Here is a 26,369-nt window from a genome sequence, read left to right as displayed (position 1 = left end):
ACGTAAAGAATACATTTTCTCTTCTCTTTTTGTAAAATGTACATATAGATTTTTGTAATTTAACGTTTTAACCATCTCTTAATTGTGTATAAATGTATTTATAAGTTGACGTATAATCTTGATTTGAAATTTGAAGTTGAATTATATATGTTCGAATGACTTCTTACTTCCACGTTTAGATAAATTCCTTAAACTTTTTAGAAAAATATTGAAGCTTCCTAACCCAGTAAATAATCCTAAAATAACTTGCAAGATAGAAGAATAATATAAATTTATTATATCTTTTATTTGTAAATTTATAGATAGTAAAATATATAATTTTGTCACAATACTTCAAAATGTGTTTAATTTGGAAGTGTAATAAAATAATGATAATAATAATGAAAACTGTGTATTATCGTATAAGGAAGGGAGGGAGGAATTCGTGTGAGTGAAGGAAATAAGACAAATTTGGTGCGTCCGTTTTACCCTCCGGAAAAGGGTATCTGTCCAGTACTCAATTATGGCTGATTTATTGTTATTCCGTTTCCATCCACAAGGCAAAAAAATGGGTAATTTAGGGATGGGGATGCTGCTTCAACACTCCTCCTTACTCTAAGTTTTGATTGTAGACTTCATGTTTCGTTACAATTACCAAACATTAGTAAACTAGCACGAGACAGTAACAAAATGGGACTCATGTAACTGTGGAATAAATTAACCAGATACATATACATATAAATCTTTGATTATAATAATTTATTACGTGATTAACTAATTTTCTCTTCTAAAATATGTTTCTTCTTCTAATATTTTTATTTTGTATCTTTTTAGAAATGTAGCTACAAAGGAGAAAGCAATTTAACGAGAACAAATCATAATATTATACATTATTTACAAAAACTATACGTAAAAGTGTTACAAGCGATTTCAATTATTCGAATTATTTTTATTTTATTTTAATATATACGAATGTATAGTATAATTAAATTATACTGCGTATACGTCTCATGATAATTAGTATATACTGACTCTCACCAAGAGACTTAATTATCTATTTTCCTGGACTGATGTAAAACACACTAGCATAGTGTTTAACTATTATGTTAATTTGTTTGGGAAGAATTTAAAATAACTATACATATATATTTTTTTTTTTAAGTATAAGAAAACTCTAGACACATTGCATAAAAATAATTGTGAATACACTTCTTATTAATTATTCTGTAAATTTGTTTTTGTTTTGCATATTCGATCACTTTCTAGAATGTTAGTTTTGGCCCATTAATTTTTTTTTTTTTTTTAATTTCCATCTCATTGGTATGATTACTTGTCAATGTTATTACATTAAATGCAAAAAAACAGTACAATTTATTTATCATTATTATTATTATTATTATGGTTTTGTTCTTTTGCAAAATACATATATTTAATTATTATCTCATCAAAACTCTATTATAACACTTATTTGCTCATTTGGAATACTTCTTTATAAATATTGCAAAACCATAATGTATGAACCCCATTTGTGATCATTACAACTCAACTGATTTTGTCACAATATTCTCATTAAAACATAAAATTAAAAAATATATCTAATAATTTTTGTTTTTGTTAAACTACTTTTAGATCAAATAAATTCACTCTATAATATTATTCAATATTTGAACGTGGAATTAGAGACTCGAACTTTTTTTATTTGTTTTGATGTATTTATCTGGTTGAGAACAATAATAAGATGCGAATTAACAATAAAGTAATTATATAAAGGTGTACATGGAGAAGGCATGGGAATAAAGCATCTTTTACCATTTTTTCAAAATCAAAGTTATGATTTAATCATTAAAAATTGTAAATTTGAAGTTTATAAAATAAATTATTGTAATCGACTAAACTATATTTTATTAATAATATATGTATTTAAAATTTTATCAATAATAAACGTAAATAAATATGGATAAACTTTATTAATATCTGTTAGAACTCTAATAACGTCTCAATAGTTTCTTTTTATATTTTGTAAATGTTTTTGCTAAATGTCTCCTTCTATTTAAAAATATAAATTAATTAAATAATAGTTTATTTAAAGTTATTTTGAATTTAACGAAAAGAAAAGGAGAGAGAATGATTTTAGTTTTTCTTGTCCCATTTATTATATAGTATCTTTCATCCGATGCGATTCACTCAATTCCTCTCTTTTAGAAGTGAAGAAAGAGAGAGAAAATGCGGCCAACTCCTTTAGACGCCGATGACACCGTCCGCTTCCAACCACCGCCATCGCCTCCCTGCCACGACCTCCGCGCCTGTACTTGGCGTCCGTACTCCAGTTCCAGAGATTTCGAAGCCAACGCCGCCGTCGTTGTCATCATCCTCCTCTGTGGCCTCATCTGCGCTCTCGCTCTCAACACTGCCATCCGCTGCTTCCTCCGCCGTCGCGGCACTTCCGACGATGATTCGAGTGATAGTCGGCAGGAGGAACTTCCAGAGGAGACGAAGCCGACGCTAATGGACAAATTGAAGATGGCTCCGGCACTGGTGTTCTCGGCGGAAATGAAGCCGAAACTCGCCGGTGCGGAAGCAGAGTGTACGATTTGCTTGACAGAGTTCTCGGAAGGGGAAGAGATTCGAGTATTGTCGATTTGTAAGCACGGATTTCATGTTCAGTGTATTCAAACGTGGTTGATTTCACATTCTTCTTGTCCAACTTGCCGCCGTAGTTACCTCCCTCCCTCGCCGTCGTCCTCTGCTAGCGGCGGCGACGGAAACCCCTGAGATTAGATTAGAAATACCGGAATTTCTTCGGACAGCCGCCGTTGTAGCTGTTTGATAGCAATTCGAATTGAGCATTTGCTTTTTTACTTTTATTTTTTAAAATTACAATTTACATCTTCTTCTTCTTCCTCTTTCCCTTTTCCTCCCTTCCTCTCGAACTTTTCCGATCAACTAAAAAATATGAATTGGATTAACGGTTTCGTTAATCCGTTAATGCAATATTCCGGCTGAGAAAATGAGGGTTTTTAGTTAATTTAGTACACTTGATCTCTAAAAACTTTTTTTAAAAATTGTAAGTTGTTTATAATAATAATTACGTGTATATCAATTAACATCTATACTTTATAATCCCTTATCAAATATAGCAAAATTGACCTATTTGATACAAAATTTCAATTATCTAGAAATCTATCTAAGGATCATTCTTCAAAAACTAAATCTCTATCACATGCATGGCTAGAAAATTTACATGGGTTGCCTAATTTCGATTCTTACAAGAAATTGAAATGATTCGTTCAGTGTAATTAGAAATACGTTTGAGTTTGGGAACTCTAATTAAATTCGCTTTATTAAATTCTATTACTATTGAAGTCGTTAATGAGTCTTTTTTTCCCGTGATATGTTACATGGCAACTTATTTTCTTATGTCTGCCAAATAACTTTACATTTTATGGTACACATCACTGCCAGTGCCAGGTCCACGAGGTGTCAAAATTTTCCTGCTTTTTACTTGTACAACGTAATAGCTACATAGTCATCCATTTTGAAAACTAGAAAATGGGTATTGGCTTGGAATTTAATTGAATGAAATTGAGAATTCTTGAGGGGTTTTAGTAGAGAAGGAGAGAGCCATTTTTTGCGAGTAGTTCCATTGTGAAAAGGATAGAACGTCCAATGAGGAAGAGGGGGAATGGTAACGTTGGGCGTTGGTGGGAGCGCCACGTAAGGTCTGACATGGTAGATAACGTGTGAAGTTTTGATGACCTCGACAAACTGTGTGCTTTATGGAGTGAGACATTATTATTAGTATTATTGCGTCCACAGATTTAAATTCTCTCTTTTTATTAACAAACTACAAAATTCCAAAATGCTATTGTGATAGAAAGAAAAAAAAGCCACAAAAAGATGAAAGAAAGAAACCAAAATGAAATTCATTCATTCATCATGTGGGTGTCAGAATTATCGTCTCTCACGGTAGTATGAATGTTGAATACAGTGGATGATAACGGTTCGTTACTCCCCGTTAACTGATTTTTGAAAGGATAACCCTTCCGTAGAAGCTGCCAAAAATATTGCAATCATAATAACACATACTATCAACCATAGTGAACTTCAATCACATTTGTTGTTGTCATTGTCATTGTCATTAGGGGATTAATCCGTAGTGATACTTGTATTCGTAATTATCTTATTGTAGTAGTGATAGTATCCGTAACGATGTCTCTTTGTGAATTTTTCAAGAAGCAGTTTCATATTTGTGTTTGTTGGCTTCCAATTTGGTTGTAGATCCCACATTTCATCAACAAACAAACATAGTTAGACTGTAAAATAGATAAAATAATAAGATTTTTTTCATAGAAGTTAATACAGTCATGCATGTGTAAGACAAACAAAAAAAAGACGAGTAATAGAAACAATAATGTAATTTAACGCATATGAGGTCTACTTTTCAAAATACCCTTGGTGGTATTACAAGAAAATAGACTTCTCCATGCACACAAAACAATCGGCAAAGACCCAAAAGAGCGTTGGTAGATGATTTGTTGATGGTAAAAAAAACTCGTGTAAATACGTCGTAGATAGCTGTAGTAATCTCCTAACACCTGAATTACCATGTCGGGAGATGATGTCTCCCTTAACCCATTGGCCTATCTACAAAATGCAACACTTTTCTCGTTGAATCTCCCGATGGCCCCATGAAGATATAGGTTAGTTTTATCTCGATGGGAGCTAGTTTGTTGGCTTGTTTATTTATTTATTGCCTTCATAACTTAATATTGTTACATAAGTTAGATTTAAATCATACTAGTATTATTTTACAACACTGACTAAATCATTACAAATTGCAAAGCACACAAGCTTGATCGTTACTTACTAAAGTTGATGAGCTAATTATTACAAATTCTACTGAAACATAACTAAATGATCACGTAATTAAGTTTGTGACTAAATTATTATTTTGGTCAAAATGTAGAGATAGAAAAATATTTTTTGACCTATGAATAACGTGAAAATAAAACAAAAGTTAAACCTATTGTTTTGATCACATAGTTTGAGATTTGTTCGACCAAGAAAAAACAACATTTTAGTACATAGACTAAAGTTGAACCAACTTTAAAAGAAACTAATTAATAGTTACAAATATAATAATTATATTCAAAATATCAATATATATAATATTATTTTTAAAATTTGTCAAAGTTCAATATATATAATATTATTCAAAATATCAATATATAATTTGTCAAAGTCTATCGATAATAAAATATTTAACTGATATAACATAGGACACCTAATATTGATAATAGACTCTATATTTATAATTTCTCTCGAAACATTGCTATATATTTAATTATTTTGGGTGAAATTGCAAACTAAAATAATTAAATTTTATAATCTAAAATGAATTAATGATGATTTCATAAAAAGGATTTTGGAAGGGAATAATTGGTATAAGAAAAAGAAATTTGGAAGGAAATTATGAAGGAAAACAATAGTTACATTAGCATTAGAAAATTTCCCGCTAGCGCGGGGATGGACTACATAGCCGGAGTCGAAGAGTTGAAGGCTAATTACCGGAATTGAAGAGTTGAAGGCTAATCGCCGAGAATGGCCACGCCGTCATCGTCTTCATCATCTTCAGTAAGGTCATGGAGGACGGCGTTTCTGACTCTGAGAGACGAATCCATCTCTTCTTCAACCTCAATTTCCCAACTTCTTTACGACACCATCTTCTCGCACTCCGACTCCTTAATCGCCGCCGCACGCTACCTTCCTCCACCAGAAGTACGTTTTTCTTATTTCTTCTATTTATCTTATTGGAGGCTATTCGGAAAATGCATACTCATCGCTTTGTTGCTCCTTCTCTGTGTGCATAGGTTTCATCAGATCTGCTGTTTCTCTTAGAATTGGCTACTTCTGCTGCTGACTCCGTGCAAGACATTGCCCTTATCTTCGCAGATATCATACATCTGGTGCAGTTCACATTTTCGATTTCCATTGGTCATTTTTTATTCTTTCGGACCAATTTACTTGGGTTAGAGCTAGAACGATGGAATTGGGAAGTTCGTTCTGTTAGTTAATCTTCGGGCATCTGTTAAGATGATCGCCTCAATTTAATCATGATCTATTTTCCGTATGAAAATGGATTCTGTGTGGTGTTTAGAAACTAGAAGAAATTGTTTCCGATTTAAGTTTCGGAAATGAAAATTACCATAGTTATCAGAGAGGCCCTAAAGTTCATTGGGTTAAATCATATGAAAACTTCAGTTTTTTTGGGTAAGGTGGATTTAGTATTTTATTACAACAATGATAGTCTCAATAACTAACTAAGAGGTCATGAGTTTAATATGTCTACCTAGAAATTCAAAATGTTATAGGGTTCCGTTGGTTGTCTCGTGAGATTAGTTGAGGTGTGCGCATAAGTTGGCTTGGAGAAGATCTTCCATTTTATTTGTGAATGTTTTCCTCGATATATATTAATTAGAAAAAATGAAAGAATACAAGCATAACAAAGGAGAAACCCACAAAAGAGAGGAGGCTACGTGAAAGAAAGGCCTCCAAACAAAATGTAGTTTGGAGAATGATACAATTTTTTTAGCTGACATGATATCTAGAGGACCAAACATGATATGATGCAATTTCACCATCATACTCAAAAATCCTATTTAAGACATGCAGAGTTCCATTCTTCCTCATAATAACTACGTATGTAAAAGTTCATTACTTAGTGGAAGCCATGTTTCCCGACTTCAAACAGGTTGCGTATAGTGGAGAACTTCATTGTATATGGAGATAATTTTGCATATAATTTCATTGAGAAAAGTTTGACACGTATATTTGACATATTTATAAACATACGAACTGCTAGATATAAGTTAAGGTTTAAATTACTGCACTCCAGTAATATTGTATTTGTTAAAAGAAATACGTTTCTGTATGACAAGGAACTTTTGTGGCGCATATTTTTTATACATAAATGTTTTTCAATGGGGATAACCTTGCTATCTTATTGTGTTTCTGGCCCTCTCTATGCTCTTCTGAATTCTCAGTTTTCTCTAATTATTTATATTATTTCACCCAATGCAGATTCACGGTATTTCTTATCAAGTTTCTCTTGAATTCAGTTCTTCCTCGTGGAATCTGCTCCTTCGGTATTTTGGAGATGTGACCCAAATCCTACTTGGAAAGCTTAATTTTCCAGAAAATTATGCTCTAATCAGGCCTGTCTTGGAATCTTTGGAGATTGTAAGGTTAGCTTCTATTTTCTCCTCTGATAGCTTGGGGAAACACTACTCTTTCTTGCTGCTTTCACTGCTGTACACTGGGTCAGTATTTTGTCATTTGGGCCCAAGCAATGTTTGCTCATCTGAGTGAATTTGATAAGATTAGTTGCTAGTTTGGTTACTCAAAGTATTCTTAGGTTTTCATTATAGAGAGAGAGAGTTCCTAAAACTGAATAAGGGGAAAAAATAAAATTCACCGTGGTTTTCTTTATCATTATTTTGGTGCATAGGAAGGGAGAAACAATGTAATTTTTGAATTTAGAAGGGAAGGCTTTTCTGCTATTTGGTTAAATCCTAAATGTGAACTTCATAGATTCTCTTGAAATTTCTTGTACTAAAGAGTTTCAAGGTAGATTTGGTCATGATTTCATGTTTATATCTTGGACCTTGTTTTCTGTTTTATGGACATGATTAATTATCTATTGTTTTTTTGCAGACACGTTGTCTCTATACAGCAGCGGAAGTTCTTACCAGCAGAAGATATTCAGCTCTCTAAGTTCCTGCTTTCTGTGATTGCTGACTCTCAATCGGCAATACTCCCCCTGTCAAATTCAATCATTAGACATGGTTGTACTGCTGAAGTTGTGAAAAGTGTACCCAAATGCAATAGTTTATGGGATGTTCAGGCTGTAGCGTTTGATCTACTTAGTCAGGCCATCACAAGTCTGGGTTCATATTTTCCAGTTGATGTTTGGAAGTCAACAATTCAGGTAGAAACAATTCTGTTACATTTGTGGTTTTTTATGAATGCATTTGTAGGATATTCGGGGGTTACATTCAATTGGAATGTTTTGGAAGCAATATATAGTCGGTTAGCCAATAAGGAAATAGTGCATTATTATTTTTACTTGGATGAAAAGTGATGGAATTTTTGGAATCTACTAATGTACCCAAAAAAAAAAAAAGGTAGGAATATCATACAAAGTTTTCTCAAGCCACTAAGAATTCTACCATTTCTGTCTCTAAAGACCCTGCAAAACAACACACCTCGATTCATGCTAATGTCAAATATTTTCAGCTAGCATGGTAACCTTCAACACTGCAGATAACCTGTTGAGCTTGATTCTTTTGTTCATAGGTCATTCGAAAATTGATGGACTTTTTGGCATCTACGAATGTACTTGTTGAAGACAAGATGATGTCCAGGTATACAGCTTCAACAATATTTTAATGTCGTACAGTGTTCGTTATTTTTAGAGAGATCGTTACTTTTGATTTACCAGTGAGTACCAGCCATCCTATTGGGTTTAGTATAGTTTCTGTATTTTGCCTACTGGTTTTCTTTTGATTGTTACTAGACTTGATTTTTATTTAAGAAGTTTCAGATGATATCATGTGTAAGATGGACTATTGGGGACTTAATAAAAATTTCTCAAGGTTACATCATTTACTCAGACAACAGCCATTTCATTGGCTTTATTGGAGATTTTGTGTTTTGCATTCTATTTTACTTTTACTTTATTGAAGAGTTTCAAACTGCATGAAACGTGCATTTACTTGCCCCATTATCCATCTTTCCTAACCAGAAATTGTAATCCCTTATCTTGGCCAATTTTCAAATTAGTGAAACAAGGCCTCGTTCCCCTAAACCCTTTTTTTGTATTTCGGTGGGAGGTGGTTCTTTTTCAGGGTTCTTTTTTGTTTTCCTTGTCTCCCAAGCTTGGTTTCTTATAAAAAAAAGGAAGAGTCATCCTTTTCTTGCTTTTGTGTTTTCTGTTCTGCAGGTACTATCTGTCTCTTCTTAGATGTCTTCATTTGGTTATAGCAGAACCCAAATGCTCCCTTTCTGACCATGTAAGGAATAGAACTACACTTCGAAACCTAAATTGAGAATGCTTACTTATTGAAGCATCTTTTTCAATATTTTTTTCAGGTGTCAGCTTTTGTAGCAGCATTGCGCATGTTCTTTGCCTATGGGTTTTCTAATAGGCCCCTACTTGCTTGTTCAGTTGGTAATCAAGGGAAAGAACCTAGTTTGACCAGCACCAAGTCCAGTTTGGAGGAGCCGAAAAAGGATAATTATAGTCCATATAGGCCCCCACACATGCGTAGAAGAGAAAATTTAACTAAGAAGCAGGCCAGTGTTCAAAATGCTCAGAGTTCAATGGCTGTAGAGTATCTCAACTGTGATTCTATATCTTCAGATTCTGATCATGACAGTGATGGGCCGGGCAGAGATGCTGACATCATTCAGAATGGCAAAGTTCGGGTTGCTGCTATTCTTTGTATACAGGTAAGTTGGTAACTCAGAAAGAGATGATCTTACTTAAATCTATCTTGACAGTCAAACCTAAGTTATTTACATGTTTGCCATCTTTATCTTATTTACGGTTTTTTACCCTAGAGTCTACAGAAGTGTGCTATATAAACTCTTTAACATTCAGTATTCTGAATAATTCTCTCTATTCTCTAATAAAATTATTCTCTCTCTGTCTCGTGGAAGCTAACATACTATTTTTGAACCACGTAAATTTGTGTGTTGATTATTTACTGTTTAGGCTTTTCTATTTATCTTTATTTATCGATTTTGTAACAAAGTGAAACGTTGACATATTTGGAGTTCAATTCAAAGATATTTCTTGACTAAGAAAATCAATTGTTGTGAAGTTCATAGTTCTTGAGTGTTAGAAAATTTTCAGTGGTTTATTCATGTCAACCATAGTTGGAATTGTTAGGTGTTGGGATTTTCCATATTTCATTTATTCAATAAAATGTTTCTTTATAAAAAAAAAAACATGAAATTATTCTAGTTTTTTTAAGAACTTAAAATTTTTATGTGTTTTACTTTTGGTTGATAGGATCTTTGCCAAGCTGACCCCAAAGCATTCACCAGCCAATGGACACTTCTTTTGCCAACTCGGGATGTGCTGCTGCCAAGGTAGGTCTTATTTTATTTTCTCTGTTCATTTATTGTGATCTACATACTTATTTTTTCTGTGTCCTTAATTATGTTCTTGTAGGAAATTTGACGCAACTTTAATGACATGTCTTCTATTTGATCCTTCTCTTAAGGTACATATACTGTTTCCTGTAATTGTTTAACCAACAATTCAGTTTTTTTGACTGAAAATAGGGTGAGAGTGTGGTTCGTTCTTTTTTTTTTTCAAATATTTTTTTATCTGTTTTTGTTAATGTATACATTCAGTGATTCTAAGTGCTCTATCTATTAAATACTGTTTTGGCTTGTCCAGGTCCAGATAGCGTCTGCTGCAGCCCTGGTGGTTATGTTGGATAGGACTACTTCCATTTCCTTGCAGATTGCAGAATACAGAGATCCAGCTAAATGTGGATCCTTTATGCCTCTTTCAATTTCCCTTGGGCAGATACTAATGCAACTCCATACAGGTACTTGATTTTATTTTGTTTATATTATTTTATGTATTTAGCTTTAAAATAAGAAAAAAGTCACTTTCCATTAAGAGATTGAAAAGTAGACGGTCTTGGGAGCTACATGAATCTATCCAGTTGGTCTTTAAGTCTTGGTTCTTCTATTCAAAGTAGCATCAGTAACATTTTGTATTTTGGGATGACGAGAACGAAAAAAAAATCATGCTGGTCAATTGGTCTTTCGGTCTTGGAGAAGGTGTGGTTGTTCCTTTCTATCCAAAGTAGTATCTATAACATTTTGTATTTTGGGGCGATGAGAATGAAAATAGAAATCATGGCCAGGAAGGTTTTATAGTAGGAAAAGCCATTAAAATTACCTAAGATTAGACTGTAGAGGCTAACAGACAAATCGGAATTACCTAAAATTAGGTTGCAGAGGCTAACAGTCAAAGTTCAAGTTTTTTACAATAAAATGGCATTTTGAACGAATTTGGCACATAGCTGGTCAACCTTGTTACTTTGCAGAGGCTGCAAAGACTGATAAATATTGGTTGGAAGGTTTGTGTTTTACCTGCATTTAAGTATGCCTACCCCCTTTTTGAGCGCAAGTGATTCCTCTTGCTGACGCTCAGAGAGATGATTCCACTTTTAGCCTCATTATAGGCCCTTTCATTTTAATTTGTTTCTCATGACATGAACCAAAATTTCTCTCCTTACCATATATCTATTTGTGTTCCTAGTGTACTAATTTTGATCTGCTCTGCATTAGATTGTTGCAGTAGGGTTTTACTTTCAATATTTCTAACTTTGATTGTGAAGTAGGAGGGTTCGGCATTGAATTGTTGCATTAGATTAGCAATGTCCTCCTCCAAATGACTTGTATTTGTTAACCACTCTCTCTTATCTTCTGTTGTTATTTTCTCTTTTGATCTCCACATTCCTATTCTTTGTCCTTTTCCCTTCCATTTATAAACGCATAGGTACTTTTGTTTATAGGTGTTCTGTACTTGATCCAACGTTCAACTCATGGTAGATTGTTGACAATCTTGTTCAAGATTCTTTTGCATCTGATATCATCTACTCCGTATGTAATCCTTTTAGATGTCTCATTGTTGATTAATATCTTTCTTTATTGTATATGGAATGTTGAACTTTGTTTTAGATATTATTCATTTTTTCTATTATATTCAGGTTGACTTGTTTTGTTGGTGCAAACTTGTATTTTTACTCCAAATGCAATCGATAATTCATGTCAAAGAATTTTCTAACATTCTAAAGCTTAAACTGAAAATACAAATTTAATACTAATACTAAATACTAATTACACACTACGACATTCTGTTCCTCTTAAAAGATAACCTAATCTTGAATATTAAAAAATAATGGAGGAGCCAACTACTTCTCTCAATGACTCAAAATTTCCAATAAAAATATGTTATTTAGCTTGTTGTAGCCATTTCAATTAGAGAAGTTGAATCTTCGATTTACTGAAAATTTGCCCAAGTTAAGAAATGATATTTTTTTTATTAGTCAACATCTAAAATCATAGTAGCCATCAAAAGCAATAAAAGACTTCTTTTCCATGTCACCACAAGTCTTTGGAGTGTTTTAAGAATTTTCTCCTTAGATGAAAGAAGTCAAACACATTCAAAACAAATTCTTGACCCACCTTTACATTAGATTCTTAGAGAAATCAATTTCCTTGTCTATGTCAACATATTCTACAAAACTAGCGAAGAACTCTTCCTTCTACACAATGGACCCATAGTCTAAAGAGTTTCTTGGTTTAGAAAAATGCTTGCTTTAGCTAAGGCCTCACTTATCTTGTTGTTTTTATTTATTTACTTATTTTAACACCTAAAGATTAAGAGGTTGAGAGGATCCTACTTCTATCAATATTCTATTCCTGCTCAATGCTCATTTTGAAGATTTAAAATTGCTAAAATTTCTAAAACTTATCTGAATAAATACATTTATTAAATGTCCTAAAAGGAAAATGAAAAAAGACCATTCATTATTCACTATTCTAAAAGGAAAAAGCAAAAAAAATGCGATCTTGCGGGTAAACGGCAAGAGTAATCACGACCCTCTTAAGGTAGCCAAATGCCTGTTCATCTAAAAAAACTGCAATCTTAAACCATGCTTAAAAAAAATGCAATCTTAACCATGGAGGGTTGGCCTAGTGGTAAAAAGGGTGACAAATATCTAACTAAGAGGTCGTGGGTTCAATCCATGGTGACCACTTACCTAGGAATTAGTTTTCTATGAGTTTTCTTGATATCAAAATATTGTAGGGTCAGACGGGTTGTCCCGTGAGATTAGTCGATGTGTGTGTAAGCTAGCTTGGATATCTCCCGGACTCACGGATATCAAAAAAAAAAAAAACCCTGAAAGATTACAAAAATTAAGAGATGATTTTCTAAATTACAAAAAATAAAAACGTCATGATGGCGAATGAGATTCTTTGTGATGCTCATGCAGCCAGCTTGATTGTTACAAATTTTTTGTATTGGTGATGAAGTATTATTTCCTTACACATGTCATGAACAAGTGCTCTGAATTCAGCTTTTTCACTACTACTTATAACCACAAAGCACAAGCTAATTTTTGCTTCTCCATTTGCAAAATTACCCCATACAAAGGAGCTGCAACCTGTGGCAACTTTTCTATCTCCATTAACACCTACTCAGTCTGCATCAGAATAAACTTTAACATTTCACTTGTCAGTTTTTCTCAAGAATAATCCTTGACCTGGTTCAAATTTCTAAGAATTATATATACAACTTCCATATGTATGTTTTTTCTAATGAGATACAAATTTTATAAAATGGATTTTGTGCTTTGTTTCAAAATGGAAAGGAAAGGTGAAAGGTCCTACCATTTGAAGTTGCTATGAGTGCTAACCACAAGGCTTTTTTCATGGGTGCAATCCACATGCTCTCTCCTAGTTATGGGTTCTAATATGTTGAAAGATCCTGTTATTTCAGATATCCAAGGATGCCTGAAGAGTTGTTGCCGAACATGGTAAAAGCTTTACAAGCAACAATTGAAGAGGGCTTTTCATTCAGAAGTGATCAAACTGACTTGCTGGTTAGGACTGATTTTGGAACCTTACCCTCATTTTTTCTTTAATTATTTTTATTATATAGTTGTTTACAAGTATTGTTTTTCATTTTGCTATAGGCTGCAGCTATCGGTTGCTTGAATGTAGCCTTATCTACTTCTCAGTCATCACCTTATGTAAAAGAGATGCTTTCCAAACAAATATCCACAGGTTGGCTTGTGTTTTCTGGTTAATTTTCTGAAATTCCTAACCAGTTCTTAATTACTATATTAATTTTTCAACAGCTGTGGTTTAGCATCAGAAAGATTTTTGGGTGTTTGCAGTGTTTTAAAAAGGGAAATTGCATTAGATGACAAAAAAATTTAGAAACAAACAGCTTATAACACCTTATTTTTGCATACTGCAAATTTGGCAAATATGACGGTAATCTGCTTTTAAATTTGCTATTTTTGCAATTTTGAAAATGTAAGTGACATAGGCTCCATTATCACAATTTTTTTTACTAACTTCCCTTTTAAAAAGCCCTCTCGGGCGCGTGACGTTAAGACCTAAGTCTGGTGCCTCGCCTTGAAAAGGCATGCTCACAAAATAAGTCGTGCACTTTTTATGAAGCCCCAAGGCCCAAAACCCTGTGCCTTGGGGTTTTTTCATTTTTTTTAAAAAAATAGTAAAAATTAAGGTTTTCCATTTCCTTTTCTATTTATTAAAAAAAATGACTAAGCCTAAATGAAAACATTTTACCCTCTTCTTCCTTCAACTATGCTTTCTCAAAATGTTGTCTTTTTATATACAGTGCACTTTACAGAAAAAGGATCGCACCTTTTTTTGCACCCTGTGCTTAAGGCTCAGAAGATTATTATGCCTTTTTGCGCCTTGAGCTTTAAAAACACTGGATGTTCGCATTCAATTTTGTTCTTAAGGGCTTTAATTATTTTCTACTATTCTTCTAAATCACAAACATTAATTTATTTATTTCATCATTATTTCTTTTCGATAGTCTGCTTAGATTCTCTTGACAATTTAGGTTGACTAAGTTAATTTGAGACAAAATACAGGGTAATAAGTTATAACGTGTCACATTCTGTATCTTATAATTTCATATATATTGGCACATACGAAGTCCTAAAGTAAAGTTAGTAAAATTACAATAAAGACAAAACTATTGTTCTTTTTTTTAGTGAGAGAGATACACTTATCGAATGAGATGTACCTCTTTAATGAATGAGACACACTTATTATTATCATAGTAGTCATATATTTTTTTTAAACGAAGACGAACTTGTTTATTAATAATAAGAACTCAATGTACAAGGGAATTATACAAAGAGCGAAATAAAGATGTCAAACAAGCGATAAACGATAGGAGATCATAAGGTGCACCCGGACATCTCAACTAGGTTGACACCCCCTTAGCACCAAAACATCATATCCCAAATAAGACTAGCCTATTACAACAATGAGAATGAAATATTATCCTCTAGTCTTTTTTATTATTGTTGGTGATATATAATTAAATTTGCCTTTAACCACAAGCTTAAGCTTTTGGGTGAATTGGTGGTTTAATAGTTATCTTGCTTAGGTTACCCTTATACACTTATATTTATTTCTTTAGCGAATGAAATAGATTATTTTGGTTCTTTCAAACTTTTAGTGTTTTTCTATGGTTGAAAACTTTGAGTTTCTTTAATAAACTTCTTTGATATCCACGGTTTTTTTTCTTTTTCGTGTAGCTCAAAAGGGAAACAGTGTTCTTGTCATATTACTTCAATATTCTGAGCAACTAACCAACCCAACCATATGCATTGAGGCTCTTCAGGTAACATTGGATTGAAACTTTCTTTGGTTTATTTGTCTGACTTCTGGTTTTATTATTCTTGCAGTTTTTCTTTTTCAAGCACCTAGTACTGTTCACATGGCATGACCTCATCTCTGTATTGTCATGGATATGATTGTTGTCACACCTTATCTCTAATTTTTTTAAAAGTCTTTTTCCTGGTAGAGGATGCACTTAACATATTATTTAAGGAATTATTTCAACATTTAACTAATGAATGCTTAATCAATAATTTGTGCAAAGTGATGGGATAGTGAAGTATGTAAATGCATAGGATGCAGGTCTTCAGTTTTTGAGATCCAGAATACTAGTAAATGGCTCACCAAAGCTATTAGGATGTTTAGTTGGTGAGATTTTAAAGGAATAATAGTTTTTTTCCGGAAAATTTTATAGAATGTATGGCTTGGACTGTATGTGAGATTTTTTTTTTGCAGGCCTTAAAAGCTGTATCACACAATTATCCACATATCATGTTTGCTTTCTGGGAGCAAGTTTCCTCAGTTGTTTCCAACTTTCTTCATGAAGCTGCTCCTGAAGTTTCTACGGGGCAGTGGAGGGTGCAGTCTAGAAATAGTGTTGGAATTATTGGTGAAAAAGTTATTACAGCTGCAGTCAAGGTTACTTTTTTTTCCCCTGGATCTTCAAACAGTAAATTAGTTGTTTTCCTTGAGTGTTTTTAAGCCATCTCCATTTTCCATGAATTGTTCGTCTTTATGTGTTAATCGGTAGGATTCTTGTTAATGATTGACTTAAGGTGCCAACTAGAGCATATCTCATTGATAAAATCTCTACTTTATTTAGAAGGCCAAATATTTGAATCACTCCACCTTGATATGATGTAATATTCTAAAAAGGATTCTAGGCTAACTGGTACCTTGACCTTTTTGTTCATAGTTTCCAATAGCAACAATAATGCTATCCACGTATACAATAACGATAGGTAGTTTACCATGGAGAAGGAAAGATTTGGGTCCTATTAATCTCCTATGGAGGCCTAGGCAAGAGTGAAATAAATTTGTAAGGTCATTAGTTTTTACAACTTTGGTGTTTATTATTTTTAAGTCTTTGGTGCTTATCAATTATATAATGGAAAGTTGTCAGTAATTTTCTCTGTTTATAAATATCTAGTAGGGAATATAACTGCCAAACTCAAAAGATTGATGTTTAAAAGTTACTCCTGTCTCCTTTGCATGACAATTTCTTTCCTCTTTTCAATGCTTTCAGGTTTTGGATGAGTGTTTGCGAGCAATATCTGGGTTCAAAGGCACGGAGGATCTTTTGGATGATAACCTACTCGATTCTCCATTTACTTTGGACTGCATAAGAATGAAGAAGGTCTCATCAGCTCCATCATACGAATTGAAGAATTTAGATGAAACTATTGACAGTCCAGAGGATGTCTGCGCAGGAATGAAGCAGTGGTGTGAGGTGATTGAGAAGCATTTACCAAGGAGTTTGGTGCATTCTTCCGCCATGGTAGACCGCACTTTCCCTTATTTCTTCAAATGTTTTATTATATTTGAAAATATTACAAAACATTGTTCTATAAAACCATGACACGCACATATAGGATGATGCTAAGGAGACTGATCTTGAATAGGAAATAGATTGGATCTGTAGGATCCCAGATGAATTGGATTATTTAAAAAAAGCCTTATTCTTTGGAAGATTGAGACCACGATTCATCAACAAGCTCATTATGTTTGTCTGTCATCAATAAAAGTCGACTGGTACTTGGTGAAAGTGGAAGGGAGAATCTTTTCTAGTATTTTGGAGGGAACCCTTGGAAGAACTTGTAGAGACATGAGGAGAGACAGATGGGTCTACAGTCGGTATCACTAACTGCTTGAGAATTTGATCTCTTGGGACTGAGGCAAATACAGGTTTCATTAGGTGAAATCCCATTCTAAACAGGAAAAAAAAAAAAAGAAAGAAATGAAAACTGGAATACCCTCATAATGCCACCTTTTAAAATGTTCTATAACTTTTTAAATAATTCAGTTGTAAAACCATCTAAGCTTGGACACCTGTAGGTGCATCATTCAGAAACTGCACATTGCATACTTGATCTCTTCTTCAGTAAATACGGTCTCCAACAATGAGGCTTACTGGCACTTTGGTTTCCCTACAAAACCATTCCCCTGCCCAATGTTTCATAAGTTAATAAAGTTTTGGTTCTTTTAACTTTGTAAAATAATCTCATCCTGTGAAATGTGAGGTGTTGAATTTACCTTTTTTAGAATGAATTCATAACCTTCTTTTCCTATGGAAGGTGAGAGCAGCATCTGTTACATGTTTCGCGGGTATTACTTCCTCTGTTTTCTCCTCTCTCTCTAAAGAAAAGGAGGACTATATACTGTCTTCAGTGGTAAGTTTTTATTTGGCTGAGACCAAAGTCTACCCTTGAACACTATTTTGGCCGATAAAATCATTTTTCAAACAGCTATATGCTTTATTTCAAAGGTGAATGCTGCCGTACATGATGAGGTGCCTTCGGTGAGGTCAGCTGCTTGTCGTGCCATTGGTGTCGTATCATGTTTCCCTCAAGTTTCCCAAAGGTGCTTCTAAAGTAATGGTGTGGCAAAATATTTATGTTTTCATTATTACCTTCATCTTGAGAAGGCGAGTTTTTCTAAATGTCCAAATGATATAGTGCAGAGATTCTTGACAAGTTCATTCATGCTGTTGAGATCAACACTCGTGATTCTTTGGTTTCGGTAACTGCTTTTATGAACATACATTGATACTTCATATTAGCATGATATTCCGTTTCTCTTATCTATTTATGTAAATTATTTCCACAACATTTCAGGTAAGAGTTACAGCTTCTTGGGCATTGGCAAATATATGCGAGTCAATCAGGCGCTTTTTTGAGGACTCTCCTTCAAGACAGCCCACAGGTGGGTTTATAGGAACAGGGAAGTTGTAATTCACCTTTTGGGAATAATGTGAGTGTTAAGTACTAATAGGGTTATGGTTTTCTAACTCTTCATTCTTTATTTTGAAGATTCGGTGGAACCTTCTCATATATTGACACTATTAATTGAGAGCAGTTTGCGTCTAGCAAATGATGGAGACAAGGTGAACTTTCAGTTTTACTAATGTATTATAGTTCAACTTCTTTTTAACCTTTAGACGCTATTATCACTTTTCATTCTTAATAATAAATAAACTTCACATTGATAAGGATACAGACTCCCCAAGGAAGAGAACTAAGAATTGCATGTGAGTTGTAAGCCATCTACTTGCAGAACTGATGAAGCTTACATCCTAGAATTGTTAGTTACTAGTCTAAACAGTTTGTTAGTCCTACTGATTAGTATACTAGCGGTTAGTTGGTTATTTTTATATATATAAATATTGATTTATTTTATTTATAATTATTATGATTATTTTTTTAATCTAAGTTAATTTTTTTAGTTGCTACACTATTGTAAAGAAGGAAAATTATCACCATCAATAAAGGCTATGGTTTTGAATTTATACCAAATTGGCATTCAACTAGTGAGAAGGCTAGATGGCTAGAAAAAGGATAACCACTTTCTGGAGTAATGCAGTTCAGTCCAACAGGGAGTCTAAAGGGAAATTTGTCTACTCTTGGATAAAGAAAACGATATGAGTGCAAGGCCACTTAGGGGAGCTCTAGACTTGTAGCATTTGTGATGCAGAGAGTTGAGGTATTAGGCCAAATCCATGGCCAAACAAGAGAAATTCATCCCAAAGAAGAGAAAAAGCTCTTTAAAGAACAATGTTCTATTTCAAAATATGATCAAAAGCTTCTAATTACAACCCTAAATTGTCTATTTGTAGACTTACTAGAAAATAACATAATTAACTAATTAATTCTAATTAAACTCTAATCAATATAAATTAAGAACTAAACAAATATTAACTAAAATATACTAAATACATCTGATTCTCCTCCATCAATTTGTCTTCTTTTTTTAATTGCTTTGCCATAAAATTTCCCATCTTTTCAATTTTTAAGGTATTCAGGGTTCTGAGTTTTAGTTTCATTTGACTAAAAGGCATCAACAGATTTAAGCTTTTTGTCTTTAGTGTAAAGTACATTGTATTTGGGTTTTTGCCACTTGATGCAATAGTAAGCTTTCAATTTTTTGTACCACTAGATTAAATCAAATGCTGTCAGAGCTCTTGGAAATCTTTCAAGGTTGATAAAGTTTTCGTGTTTACTTTCCCCCTGTGAGAGGCCTAGAAGCAATTCAGGGTTATCTTCAGTGGCTAATAACTCTGAGGATCTCTTTTCGAAGGATGATTCAAAAGTAAATCTTGGATGCACATCAAAAAATCTCAACGATACAAATTCATTCTACAGTTCAAGTTTTCTTGAGAGAATAGTTCAGGCATTTATTTCTGGGATCACAACTGGAAATGTGAAGGTATAATTTCTGACATTTCTCATGTGAAATTTAGTTGCCCCATCCTGTCGGGTTTGCTTTAGTGTGCATTTTTGTCTTTATAGGACTAAATATTTTGTGATACTAAAATTCTAACGTTTGCTGAGCAGGTCCAGTGGAATGTTTGTCATGCATTAAGCAACTTATTTTTAAATGAAACACTGAGACTGCAGGATCTGGACAGGTGAAATTTAATTTAAAATGTTAATCTGCTATCAAGTAACCTGAGGGATATTCCTTACTTCCTTCAACATTTTAGAATTTACCTTTAAAGAATAACTTCACTTCTTGGTCAATCAAATAAATTTTTTGGACTATGGGTTGTGACTGCAGGACACGGCAGAATTAAATGTGTGTGATAAAATTACGTTGTCAAAAAGATATACTTGGTTAGAAAACTCCTTAGATTTCGTTCAAATCATCAATTCAGTTAGAGTTTTAGTTTTGGTGCAAAATTTGTCCTGGATGGAATTTGTTGCTTATCAAATCAGAGGAATGAGATCTGAATGCAGTGGGATTCTCCTCAAATTGGAAATCATTCCCTCAAAGATGGGAGAATCTCATTCTCTAAACATTCTCATTTGTTTTTCCTTTTCCCTTTTCCAGAAATCGAGAACCTATTTTCTAATCACTTTACACTTTCACTCTTTCTTGCTTCTTCTAGACACTCAGTCGCTACCAAATTTAACCTCATATCTAATTGATGTGTTTTTATTATGAACTTAGTAATTTCTATTTAACATTTTTATTACTTCATTTCAGTGAGCTGTTATTTGTTAATTTGGAATAAAATTAACTACTCTTAGATTAATAAAATAAATTACAGCTATTCATTGTTTTTGGTTTGTTTTTTGCTGGTTAGTTTGTTGTTTTTGAGATTTTCGTTAGTACTCTATTTTGGTATGCTTTTAGTTTGCCATTTCTTTTTTGTGGCTGCTATGTTGGCCTTGTTTTTTTTTTCCTTTTTTCTTTTTCCTTTTTGTTGGTTTTTCTTTTCTTCTTTCGAGCAATGTTGTCTTGAACATTATGTCTTTTCATATATCAATAAAAAGTTTTTGGTTTTAAAAAAATTAATTAAATTCATTCTCAACAATTGTTGAGTTTGCAACCTTGAACATGTTCTTTCTGTTTACCTATCAACAAATAATTTTACTCAATTGCTGAAGGACGATGGTATTTATGATCAATTTTTCTTTTTGCTGCTTTGCTAGGGTGTCATCACTTTTCAATATTCTTTTGCTGCTATTACGTGATTCCTCTAATTTTAAGGTGAGGATACAAGCTGCTGCTGCTTTATCTGTGCCATCTTCAGTGTATGGTAAGTACCAGGTATTCATTATCTGCTAGACTGAGAACGTAAGAATGGCAACGAACAACCTTATTGAAGTTCATTCTACTTAGTTTCAATTTTGCATGATTGATTTCTTGAAGGGGAGCGGGGTAGTAGTAAGGAGAACTGTGTTCTTGTAATGAGTCACACTATACTTTTTCCCAGGTTAAAAGGAAATTGGAACTTCATGCAGATGGATGCTCTAAGCAAGTTTACTTTTTGGTGCAGGCTATGGGAAGTCTTTTCCAGATGTAGTCCAAGGTCTGGAGCACACAATTGAGAACCTAGAATCAAATCATATTCTTGCTCCGAGTTTCAAGTATAAGGTTGCACTTGAGAAGCAGGTCAGTTCCTTCAATCAATTTCAATACGAGCAGTACTACTGCGTTAAAGCAAACTAGCACCTTTCATTTCTGTCATTGAGTGATTACTTTGGATTAGGAGGCTTAGCTGTGAACTCATGGTCCAACAAAAAAAACTTGGTGATTTTGAAAACTATTTCTTACAAGCTTTAGGAAGTTCTTTGTGAATGGAATCCTTAAGAAAGCTGGAAAATGTAATTCAATCCCGTAGCACACATCTCTATTTTTATTCTTTGAACATCTATGTCATCCTTCCGAATTCCATACGAGATTGGTCCTCTTAATCCAATATTGTCCGTGAAAGTTGGTCATTTATCCAATTAACATTTGCTAGTGTTGGTGAATGCTTAGCTTCAATTTAACAATTCAACACACATACTCTCAAAAGCAGCCATCAGTTTTAAACGTGGATCTGGATGAGTCCTTTTCATATACCTTCCCTCTTTTAATAATTATCTTTAATTGCTTAATGTTTTGGTTGTGTACAGCTGATTTCAACCATGTTACATGTTTTAAGTCTTGCTGCCAGCACTGACCATCAACCGCTGAAAGATTTTCTGGTCAAAGTAAGTTCTCACTTTCTTTACTGATTAGTATATGGGTGTAACTGTCTTTACTTAATTGTAGCATATCATCTTGCTTTATACTCTGTAGTTTTTAGATTCTTCAACCACGATCATTGATAGATTCAGGAATTATGTGTTATGTGTACAAATACTAGACTGTACAAAGAATATGCACTGATGTGGCGGAAAGTAATAGATATATTTGCATTGCATATCAATGAGACTAAGAACTTTGTTGTGTAAGGGACTGGGAATTCCATTCAACTCTTGCATTAAAACGTGTTCTTGAATCTTGCAGGGATAGGGGTTGGGATTTGAAATTTTTCCAAAATGTTAAAAAATATCATAAAAGTTATGAAGTAAATATATTGATCTGAAACATGGTGCATAAGGACATAGAGAAATAGCTACAGAGCAAGGGGAAAAAAGAGAATCCCCTATCAACAACTAATAATGAACAGCTGCCCCATCTTGTCAGACATGAAAAAGAAATATGAAACCGACGTTTTCTTTAGCTGCTGTTTAAGCTTTGTTCTTTCTCCAGTAATCTTAACTGTTATTCTAATCCTTGCTAGAAAGCAACATTTCTTGAGGAATGGTTCAAGGCACTTTGTTCGTCGGTTGGAGAGAGAAGCAATTGGCGTGGTGATGATGAAAACAATTCCACCAACAATCAAAAGAGAGAAATGATATTGAAAGCTTTACGGTCACTAATTGAAGTGTATACAAGCAGCAACCAAAGTGCAATTTCTCAGAGATTTGAGAACTTGGTCAAAGGGATTCACTAGATTCCTTCACTTTTCTTGTTACATTATTCTACCAATTGGAAAGAGTTCAGCGGTTACTGTAGCCTGTAGCCTCTACCCAGATTTCAGATACGTTCCTGTAAGAGATGCAATCCCCTCTGATGAAATTAACGGGAAATGATAGACTGATGTTCGACTGGCATAAGCCCGCGAAATGCACTTAAAGATGTTATATAAGTGAAAGTTTCAAGGCATGATCGACACGAGACATGGCTAGATCTGGTTCTTGTGGATTGGCCAGGGCCAGGGGTTCGGAAATTTGGTGGGTATGCACAGGGAGATTGGGGAAACTATTCTTCTCAGCAAGTTGAAAGAGAGTGTTTACTTTTCATTTATGACTGTACAGAGTAAGTGGGTTCGTTTGAAAGGTTTGAGCTCAGTCGGTAATATTTCCTTCCTCCTCTCATTGCTTTCTCAAATTGGCAATGGAAGATCCTCCCTTTTTGAGCTCATCAAGTCAATGTTGTAGTGCACAGCTTCTTTACTATTGGTCTATTTATTATGTATAAGGTGAGTGAATTTTGTTTTGTGTATTTCATTTTGTAATAAATTATAGATAATTGAATTATTTATAATGTAGGTAAGATTTTTTTGGTTTGCTTGTTTTAATGACCCTAAATATAATATAGGACATTTAATTTATTTAATGAACTATTCTAATTATTAGATATAAATTCGTGTGTTTGATAGTACAATGAATTTCACTTTTCTTTTTGTTGTCTAATGAGAAATGAATTTTAATTGGTTGGTGAATAGCTCGATGACGAAATATCCAAAATTAAAAGTTATGAGCAAAGAAGCATAGTTGATACTTTCAAAAAGTTAAAAATCGAATTTGACATAAACGTATGTATATGTAAGTTGAACTATGTTTGTTTTGACCGTTGATAAATTTTAAATTATATTGATATTAATTTAAATTTTTGGAGAATAAATTTTCAACTTACTATTGTTACATGCATTTTCATTAAAAATATATAAATTTTAAAAGATTGTTTTATGTTCTACAATCGGAAGAAACATTCAGCCAATGTTATACTTCAGAAACCTAATAATAAACATTTCTACAACTCGATTTTAGTTTTTTTCTTCTGTTATATTTTCAATCAAAGTTAAGTCAAACGATATGCCATCTATTAGACACACTTTGAAAGGGTGTTTCATGTAATTAATCAAAAAAAAAAAATCACTGCTATTTAACGATTATATGGATCAATTTACATCGACAACAATTATCGACTATCTCACTACCGTTGGCTGATTGACAGTGGTCGTTGAGAGTCATTGATGGATCACAATCACTATAATTGATCAATGACAATCGTCGACAGTCAGCAACAATTAATGATAAAAAATAGAAAACGAGTGATGATATTTTTTTCTTTCAAACTTACAACATTCTATGAAAACCCATCATCCAAATTCATGGATTTGGTTTATTGATACAAATTTTATTTCGATTGCTCGAATCTGAGTTTGGCTTTAAAATGTCTAACTCCAAACTCTTAGGCTAAACATCCGATTCAAGGTTCTATGAATCCGATTATCTTCTTTACAGTCAGAATATTCAATCTCTTCCTTCCAATTTTAAACTTGAAAAAAAAAAAGAAGCACACAATGATTCATTAATCATTTTTCTTTTCATATTTACTATAATATCAAAAGACATTTTGCTGCAATTAAACGACAAAGAAGGAAATTCCCTTTTGGCTTTTTGACCCACAAAACCAAACATATTGAGTTGATTGGCATCCCATCCCCTAATCCATCTCTCAAATCATTGCATTTCTCCTTTTTCTCTTTTTCCTCTCTCTCTATCCTTATTTGTTTCTATAGATCTTAATTTTGTTTTAACCTATAAAGTTTTCTTTAACTTCTAAATTACTTTATAAATTCGTTATTTAAAGTCGATTTACCATAAATAAAATATTGAATGTCTAATAGATCGTTTGATTTACCACAATGTAACCGTGTTTAAGTATTTAATTGTCTAAGCTTTGACTTGTCAAAATTAACCAATTGTGCATGCATAATTATTGAAAGTTCTTTCTTAGTTGATTTGTTTAAACCTAAATAATCACTTTTAAACTAACAAACCTTTTAGAACACGAAAATTCAATCGTCGCAACGTTGAAAATCTAGAAAATGTAATTTAGTTTTGTTTAACTCTCTTTATTAGATCTTAACTTATCATCATTTGTTTTATTTTTTAAACTTTAAAAAGATTAATTTGAGTCCTCCATCCATATATCATCCTAAGATGACCTTCACCCTTTCCATCCTAAAATTGTCATAACATCCATTATTTCAAGTTGGGTAGATATTCCCAAACCTCCATTGGCAACTTAGTTATACACTCCATCAACCATGTGGATATCTACTCAATTTCAATATATAAAAAGTCACATCACTCATTCATTCATTCATTGAAGGAATATTATCCCTAAACACTAAAATAATCATTTTTCTTCAAAGTCAATAGAATCAAAACATATTTGTAGATATCAAAACGAAAATTTAAACCTTGGAAAATTATAAAGTTGAATCTATAACCATTTTGACTAAAGGAAAAAATTATTCCATTCAAAAGACAACCCCACATAATATTTATCCACCTTTTATTCTTTATTTATACTTATAAGAGTAAAGAAATTTTTAAAAAGTAATTCTATATTAAGTCATCATATATATATACATATACATATATATATATAAGTAATATCTTGAATTAAAAAAAATTATTATTGATTAATTAAGTTAGACTTTTATTACAATGATATATAATTTCAAACCATTAGAATCATTAATCAAAAGTTTAAATTTTGGTTGTCGGTGTTGTTTTAATCTTTTTTTTAATTACAATTCATAGTTCGATTTGTTTCCAATTTAAGTAACCTCTTTTCCACCACCTTTATCCCTAAATCCATGTAATTCATTCTTAATATTTATGGTACATTTTAAAAGCATAAATGCTTTCTATTCAATCCTTTTGAGCTAATCTATTATTGTAGTTGTTCCCACATATTTAACCCTTTAATTATGCAAACCAACTCTTAATCTTTAATTTAAACTAAGATTTGTTCCATTTTTACAAATAAATTTTAATTATTTATAATTTCTTTAGAATTTATTCCCAATTGTATCCTTAGCAATTAAACAAATTTCATTATAAAGGTTTAACCATTGAAATTGCTTCAAGACTGCCATTTTATGGATAGATTTGTTACATTTGAAGATGAAAACTGCTTCATTTATTAGTCATGTTATTGTGAAGTCGAATATTGATTGAATCCGAAGTTTGGATTCGAATTTCTCTATGTCTACGAGTCAATAAACACTTTTGAATTTGATTGTTGTATCTTTTACCGTCTCAAAACATATTGATCAAACTCCGATCGGATATATA

General features: G+C 32.9%; 2 protein-coding genes across 5 annotated transcripts; both read left to right on the top strand.

Moving 5' to 3' along the window:
• The first annotated feature begins 2,129 nt into the window (after positions 1–2,129).
• On the top strand, positions 2,130–2,885 carry LOC101211764 (RING-H2 finger protein ATL79). The gene has a single exon (XM_004145917.3). The coding sequence runs from the start codon at positions 2,203–2,205 to the stop codon at positions 2,749–2,751; it is 549 nt and encodes a 182-aa protein (XP_004145965.1). The 5' UTR covers positions 2,130–2,202; the 3' UTR covers positions 2,752–2,885.
• A 2,561-nt stretch (positions 2,886–5,446) lies between these two features.
• Positions 5,447–23,637, top strand: LOC101212003. Of its 4 annotated transcripts, none has more exons than XM_031885562.1 (27): positions 5,449–5,757; positions 5,850–5,945; positions 7,060–7,223; positions 7,693–7,966; positions 8,335–8,402; positions 8,981–9,050; positions 9,130–9,489; positions 10,055–10,134; positions 10,217–10,268; positions 10,448–10,601; positions 11,580–11,667; positions 13,571–13,673; positions 13,767–13,857; positions 15,378–15,463; positions 15,916–16,098; positions 16,706–16,957; positions 17,754–17,849; positions 17,945–18,039; positions 18,135–18,198; positions 18,294–18,381; positions 18,489–18,562; positions 19,753–19,881; positions 20,010–20,083; positions 21,111–21,217; positions 21,458–21,573; positions 22,080–22,157; positions 22,733–23,637. In XM_031885562.1, the coding sequence occupies exons 1-27, from the start codon at positions 5,581–5,583 to the stop codon at positions 22,943–22,945; spliced, it is 3,432 nt and encodes a 1,143-aa protein (XP_031741422.1). In that variant the 5' UTR covers positions 5,449–5,580; the 3' UTR covers positions 22,946–23,637. The 4 variants fall into 4 exon arrangements, 2 of the variants coding, with proteins under 2 accessions (XP_031741422.1, XP_004145966.1); XM_004145918.3 differs by having other exon boundaries at positions 19,612–19,881; XR_004216749.1 differs by lacking the exon at positions 22,733–23,637 and having other exon boundaries at positions 5,447–5,757; positions 19,612–19,881; positions 21,111–21,228.
• The last annotated feature ends 2,732 nt before the right edge of the window (positions 23,638–26,369 follow it).

This window comes from Cucumis sativus, chromosome 5 (assembly GCF_000004075.3).
Source record: "Cucumis sativus cultivar 9930 chromosome 5, Cucumber_9930_V3, whole genome shotgun sequence".
NCBI classification, from domain to species: Eukaryota; Viridiplantae; Streptophyta; class Magnoliopsida; order Cucurbitales; family Cucurbitaceae; genus Cucumis; species Cucumis sativus.
The sequence above is the reverse complement of the archived record's forward strand: the minus strand, read 5'-3'. Positions and strand labels throughout refer to the sequence as shown.